At 43.2% G+C, this 7541-nt stretch overlaps 1 protein-coding gene across 1 annotated transcript; it reads right to left on the bottom strand.

The window, feature by feature from the left end:
• Positions 1 to 1455: 1455 nt before the first annotated feature.
• dio2 (iodothyronine deiodinase 2) lies at positions 1456 to 5524 on the bottom strand. The gene is made up of 2 exons (XM_080850653.1): positions 5003 to 5524; positions 1456 to 3407 (listed from the first exon to the last, which is right to left on the bottom strand). The coding sequence occupies exons 1-2, from the start codon at positions 5330 to 5332 to the stop codon at positions 2847 to 2849; spliced, it is 891 nt and encodes a 296-aa protein (XP_080706779.1). The 5' UTR covers positions 5333 to 5524; the 3' UTR covers positions 1456 to 2846.
• Positions 5525 to 7541: the final 2017 nt, after the last annotated feature.

Raw genomic sequence — 7541 nt, 5'->3', positions numbered from 1 at the left:
AGGCTTGGGCTGAGTCATGCCACAGCCAGAGAAAGAAAGAGCTCTTTGGGACAGCCACGGTGAGTGAGCGAGAGAGCGAGTGAACGAGCAGCTTGGGACAGCCACAGTGAGCGAGCAAGCAGCTTAACCCTAAAGAGAGGCCAGCTCCACTTTCAGGTCTGTGTGTCAGGAAAACAAATACAAATAAAAATGATGAATTGATGAAAGTACTAGAGCTAATGCCTAATCAGGCAGGAGAGAATGGCTACTAAAGCAATATCTTGTCAAATGAAAAAAATATCTCGTTTTATGTGTAGAGAAAACAGGCCAGTGTAAGCTGTGAGTGCTGGTCCAAGATAAACACAACATTAGGGACAGGACTGAATTAATTCTTTATGATTCATATTTCAAAGGACGACTTTGTTTTGCATGCAGATAATGTTTTGGCTTCTTGATGAACAAGAGTGAAGATTTTGCACAAGATTGTTTTCTAAGAAAACATCCAAGACCTGAGTTTGCTCAAAGTTTCCCTTCACGCACAATGAATCTTTATTCACAAACAAGCTTTGCATTGTTGGGATCAGAGCTATTGTGAGTAAAGTACTCCTTAAATGTTGATTGAGCACGATTTCTCCCTAATGAATTCCCTAACTGTCTTTTTTCGGGGATCAGCACACTGTCCCGAGAGGACCTGCAGAAGCTGTGTTCGGAGATTGCCCCAGAATGAGAACACTTCCTGAGTCCCTGTTTAGGATTCTGCCCAGTGCCTGTTTACCAAAACACGTTCCTTAGAAAGCACACTATGCCCTGGTCCTTCCTGGAGTGGATTTGCAGCGACCCTATTGTGCCGACCTGCGCTCTCATGCCTCCACCTCTAACAATGGCAGAGACCCAGCTTGACGGATTTTTTTTCTTTCTTTCGTATTCTTTTTTTTTTTTTTGGCTTTTTCAAGGACCGAGACAATCAGTGAATAACGTCTCAGTGGTTCGGATTCAATAGTTCCGCCTGGACAGCCAATGTCCGGTCGCAAGAAGGGCTTCTGTTACATGGCGAGACCCCAGAACATGCTCTGCCTTCGCCTTTTCGCTATTCTGTTATTGGCAGGCTCAAAAGATCAGGGGGTCAGCCAGAATCCTCTGTGTCACACTACTTGATAGGGGTTGCACATGTTCAGACTCATCACTTAAAGCGTATCAGTGTACATTTTTTATGGAAATGAAAACAGGTGGACTCACTGACCCCTCCAGGCTGTCTTTTTTTCTTTTCGCTAACCAATAGTGTGCATACTCCCCCCCGCCCGCACCCAAAACAAAGGTGTCTCTGGTTGAATTCGACCAATGACTTCTTTCCATTCCCTAGACTGGCCTTTCATTTCTGTTTCCCACAGTCAGATTCACTTTAAGGGAGAAAAAGAGAGACCAAGCACAGGTTCAGTAGCAGAGTTTCAACTTTATTCCCCCCCCCCCCCCCCCCTTTTCTCTTAGTGGTAAAAGCAGCACTACATGGAAATGGAAACAAGCATATGTAATACACCTGAAGCTAGAGCAGAGCTTAAGCACTGGTATGAACTCTTAAACAGGCACGTGGTTTCGCGTCTAGTCAGACCGGTGTAGTTTTACATCCAACCAGAGACAGGGAGGGAAACCCTTTCGTCAATGATTTTCATTCGTACACCAAGTCCGCCTTGACGCCAGACCAGTGTCTGCATTCTGCCAGATAGACTTCTGACCATGGAAGTTATTTTTGATAGTAAAAGGCAAATGATCATCCACATGACTTACTAAAAGACTTTCTTTTGTCAAACTTCCTGAAACAAGTCAAATTGATCCTGTGTGCAGTATCCCAACTCCACCAGGCTAGTCCTTACTTCTGAAGCTCTTCCTAGGGTAAAAGATCCATAACCATGGCTTTTTCCAACAATATTGGTTTATGTACATCACCACTTCATCACCAACACTGACCACTATCCTCTGTAAAATCCCATCAGCTATGCGTTGCAGCTATTTAAAATAAATTATGAGTCAAAAGAATGAATGAATGAATAACTGAATGAATAACTGAATGAATAACTGAATGAATGAGTGAAGCAAGTTTTCTGCCAGTGTGAAAGATAACTGTCTACTGTTGGATCTAGCGCTTTAAGCTGACTTTAGTATGTATGAGTCAGGCATGGTGCTTTCTTGTGATTATACTGGGCATGTGCTGACAAGACAATGGAATAGGGTACTGGAGTTAATCAACGCTGGGGACGTTCGTGTGAGTACATTTGAACGCAAAATTGACTAAACAGATTGTCACCTTCAACAGAAGCTTTGCAAGTGCATACACATACAACTTGGGCATGTATTACGATGGAGTAAAAACGACAAACATTACAACTCAATAAAATAAATTAATTTCTCTCTTTTTTGTATAAAAGCTGGGAACTTGTGCTTTTCTCTCTATTCAGCAATTTGGTTTTCTTTTGAAAGGGTAATTTGTGTGTGACAAACTGTAGCATTGAGATTTGACTGAACATTTTCTGAAAGACTTCATTAATAGTGAATGTTATGTTGTATAGTTATTGATAGTGCATTAGAAGTACACTTTGAGTTTGCTATGTCCAGCCTGGACTTTGTCCATTTACAACACAATCCATGCCATTCAAAGGTTGCGGAGAGTGTCTGGTTTCCTCTGATGAACTGCTGATTGTTGCTGGATGTGACGTTAAACTTGGCTTCACTATGGTCACCAGGCAGTTCTCAACGCATCACACCTCCCTTTTTTCATCTCTGTACAAAAATAAATTACTCTCTCTTTAAGGAAGGAGATCAACTCTCTCTCTCTCTCTCTCTCTCTCTTTCACTCTCTCTCTCTTCACTGGAAATTATCGCCTCCTATAACTTTGTTCAAGCCAGAGCCTAACTTCTTTCAGGTTGTAGAAAAATGGACCTTTTCCCCCAAGGTAGGCAATTTTTTTCTGCTGGACGATGCACACCCTCTCGTAAGACACGCCATACGCCACGTTTGCGTTGTTGTTCATGCAGTCGGCTACGAGCTGGCATTGTGGTGGCAGGGCAAAGTGCTGGAGGAGCTGCTTGGCAGCCAGGACGCGCTCCTCCAAGTTGCGGTGCTTCCTCACTTCAAACGAGTAGGGGGACATGGGAGGGGCGGCCCAGCCATCAGAGGGGTGGGCCTCGTCGATGTAGACGAGCAGGAAGTCCGCCACGTCAGAGAACTCTTCAACCATCCGCCGGAAAAAAGGCAGTTGGCTTATGAAGGGGGGTCAGGTGGCCGAGCCAAAGTTAACCACCAAGGGACGGTCGGACGATTCAAAGTCAAGGAGGTGGCACTCGTCCTCAGGTTCGCTGTCAACGTTGCGGCATCTGCTGTTCATGTCATTGACCTTTACCACCTTTGAGTTGGGCGCCTCGCTGCCAAGCTTGACCTGAATAGTGAGCAGCAGAAGAAAAACAATGTATTCAATTATAATGAAAGCCAGCAACTTTTCTTCGCATCATGTTGAAATGGCCAGTGACATAATCATTTGGCAAAACAAGGATGGACTTTCACAATTACACATCCACACAAGCACACATATACACACACATACACACACACACACACACACACACACACACACACACACACACACACACACACACACACACACACACGCATACACACTCACTCACACACACTCACACACATACCCACACAGACAGAGAGAGAGACACACAAACACACACTCACACAGACAGACAAACACACACACACACACACACACACACACATGCATACTCACAGAGACACACACACACATATATGCTCACACAGACAGACAGACAGACAGACACGCACACACACAGACACACACACACCCACACACACACACACATATACATACTCACAGACACACACACACTGTTACTCACACCCCTGGTGGAGCTTGCCATCACATGGGAGAGGGAGTTTACTCTAAATCATCTGAAGCGTTGCTTGGTTTTCTGCTGCTATGGTAACCAGAATTTTGTCTGAGTATAATCAACACCCAACAGACCCACACACTGGGTGTGTGGTGTCCAAGTTCAGCACGAAAGCCAAAGTACATTTCCTAGTGTATAGGCTATTACCCCCACAAAAAAAATAGCTAAGGGTTTGTAATCGCAACAATTAACAACCGTAACTAATACTCATTTGTTTATTGCTAGTTCGTTTATAGTCATTAACCTGAAGAAATACAGACAACACATCCATTCAATTCTGTTACTTGTTATTTAAGTGATTTATGTGGTTTAAATATGGTTAAATGTATGGCTTGAACTGGGATGACAGACCAGCGAAATGTATCAATAAACATTGAACTAACAGAGGTGACTTCAAGCAAAACTAAAGCAGAAGAAAAAGTCAAACACTAGTAGACAAGTAGGCTACTTCAATTACAAACGGGGATTGTGATATGAGGCGTGAGGGGGGAGTGTCACCAGGACTATTGTCTACTATTTTTACGGATGTATCTATAGGCTAGATTAAAGTTTACCGGCAAAATGCTGAAACGGTTCTTTATAGGAATAGGCCTACATTAAGACTCAACTACAAGCGAAGTGTCGATTAACTTTGTTTGCCTTTCTCAGACCTGGGGTTTAAGTTGAGGCATCATTAGCGTGTCAGGACCGTCAGTGCGCATATACTGATACAGTTTGATACCGGTTTGTTTGATATAGGTTAAATAGTAACATTTAGAGGAATCGTGACATTTGGCAGCATTTTCAGCCGATTAAGGGCATTGACTGCCGCTCTATGTACCGTTTGAGGAACAAAGTTCAAGAATTTAATTCAGCTGGAAAAAAGAATGATTGCTGTACGTGCAGTGAACTCTAACCCTAACCCCAATGTAAGTTTGTGTGAGAAATAATAATAATAATAATAATAATAAAAAAAAAGATTCTTATATCAATGGCAATTTATAATTTGTGTTTTCTTGAGTAGTTATTTAAGATCACACTGTAACCGGTGAAGTAGTGGTGGTGCTGCTCAACGTACCTGCTTGTAGGCATCCAGCAGAAAGCTGTTCCATATAGAGCGCACGCCGGCTGAGGTTAACATGCGCTGCCACTCACCGGCTGCCGTCCCCGAACAACTAAGAAGTGAAACTACATGTTTCACCAGCAAAACCGAGTCGTACAGGACGAAAAACAGACAGTTTGAAAAAAAAAACGGCAGTATCTGCAAAGTCACTAACAGGTCCACGCTTAGCATGCCCATTTTCCGATTCGCTGGTGGCACGTCCACTCTTGCGTCTTGTAAATTCACTCTTTGCACATTTTGGACGTCGGTCCACTTTCCCAACCGGTTCTTGTTACAGACTCTCATTAATGACTGGGGAAGTAAATTTGGGTGGATCCTCACTTGCGCCACGGTTTAACTTTGGGTGCATTCAATTGCCCTCTGCTTAGAAGTGTAGCAGAACGCAGAACGGAGACCAGCAAAGAGCAAGGTTGTCAAACTTTTCCCCTGCCCCCTGTAATTACTGAGCCTCCCCGGTGAGAAATCGTCTCTGTAGCTGTGTCTTTTTATACCGTAAATCATTCCCCTCGCTGAAATAAATCTCGGGCTTATCTTGTGGGGAGATCGTGACGTCACCTGAGGGCTTTCTCTCCGGACAGACAAGGAAACTGAATTGATGGAAAAGGGACAGCGTGGAATCTGATATCATCCACATAAATGCCAGTTAGTAATTACGGAAGATATTTAATTTGACTAAGTGAGATAGAGGGATTACACTTTTGCTTGCATTGTGTATATGCAGACAGGATTAGTAATACTTCAACGGAAACATCTAGTTGACATCAAATGTGTTGAATAAAGAAAATGGGAATTAATTCCAGTGTTTTGAAAGCAGGGTAAGCAACTTTCGGTGCTGTCTGAGCACGCACCACATCAAGGGGAGGAAATCGCAGTGAGATGGTATGAGGCTGCATGAAGAGCAGCACACAAAGCGCCTGGCTCACGCCAAAAGCGTGCGAGCAGTCTTCCTGCCTTTACTGGAGGCGGATGCGTTGAAACAGGTCATGGTCTTCTTGTAAACCAGCAGGCGTTATGTACCACGAAGGAGACATTCACTTGAACTCTCTGTCAGAACACTAATAAACCCACGTCATAAACATGTCGTGGCAGATGCCAAACACCGTCCTAAGTTTCCATGGTAGATTACTTCTAATTATTCAACAACATTATGTTATCATTAACCAAACCTGCCATGGCTTGCTGCCAAGACTTGCTGCTTTTTTATGTATTGTGTATGAGTGATAATTCATAACATTACATAATTAAAAATGATTGCATATGGCATCATTACACTGTTATGACATGATAAGAAGGACTGGCAACTCCCATAGCTGTCAATTAAATTAGGGGGATCTCAGATAAAACGATTTACTATCACTACATTTTGAATATACAGATAGATACGTAGATAGAGCCCTGTCAAGCTTTGTCCAAGCATCCATTAGACTTTTAAATGGCTGAACCCCCTTCTTGAACTGTGTTCTCTCTCTTTTAAACACCTGGACTCTCTTTTTAATCATTATTTATTGTCCCTCCACTGTGGAGGTATTAACGTATTTATTCACCAGGCTCAGCAAAGTTTTTATTATTATCTGCCTTATGTCTAGTGTGGGCTGATGGTGGGCGTGTGTGTGTGTGTGTGTGTGTGTGTGTGTGTGTGTGTGTGTGTGTGTGTGTGTGTGTGTGTGTGTGTGTGTGTGTTGTGTGTGTCTGTGTGTGCGTGTGTGTGTGTGTGTGTGTGTGTGTGTGTGTGTTTGTTTATTGTATGTATTGTCGGGTTTGGACACACCCTGCTGCTCCTCCACATCCGAAGTTCCTAACGGAAAAATAAAGTTCTTTGAATTGAATTGAATTGAATAGATAGATAGATAAAAACTTTATTGCCACACAACAATGTTGGTGGTATTCTGTCAGAGGTAGCTCAGGCCAGTAAGGAGGGGAGAGAAGGGGGTAGGGGGAACATTTTTAAAATAAATAAATAAAAATACTCCAGGTCATCTTTGGGAGTTCAGTAGTCTGATAGCAGAGGGGTGTAAAAAGTAACAGGTAACAGGCGTCACGTTTGATCAGAATAGTTACTCACTGTCATTTCTGGGTGTAAAAATAAAGGCGTGATAACAATCACAATCTCGTGATAATCTCGTGAGGCGTGTGTTCCTCGTGCTAACCGCAAGATTTGTTCATATTGCAAGACACAGGGAATCAAAGTCAGAACCCCGTGGATGTGCAAAGTTTGTGATGTTCATCTTCTACCTGAGAGAAACTGTTATGATGCTTGGCATCCATAGGCCATATTCTTATACTCTGCACTCATTACTTACCGCAACATGCAACAGGCAAACCGACACACAGGTGACATGTCCCTGGTTGGTGAAATGTTCATCTGTGTGTTTGTTTGTGCTGATTCCTGACTGACAGACCTGCAGATTGATTCGCCTTTTTTGATTCTGTTTGTTAGATGGATCAGAAGGAGCCTCCTGGGCCTGATGACTCCCCTCCTCAGCACCTACCTTTA

Source organism: Sprattus sprattus (genome assembly GCF_963457725.1).
Source record: "Sprattus sprattus genome assembly, chromosome: 13".
NCBI lineage: Eukaryota > Metazoa > Chordata > Actinopteri > Clupeiformes > Clupeidae > Sprattus > Sprattus sprattus.
This window is presented reverse-complemented; position numbering and strand designations above follow the sequence as displayed.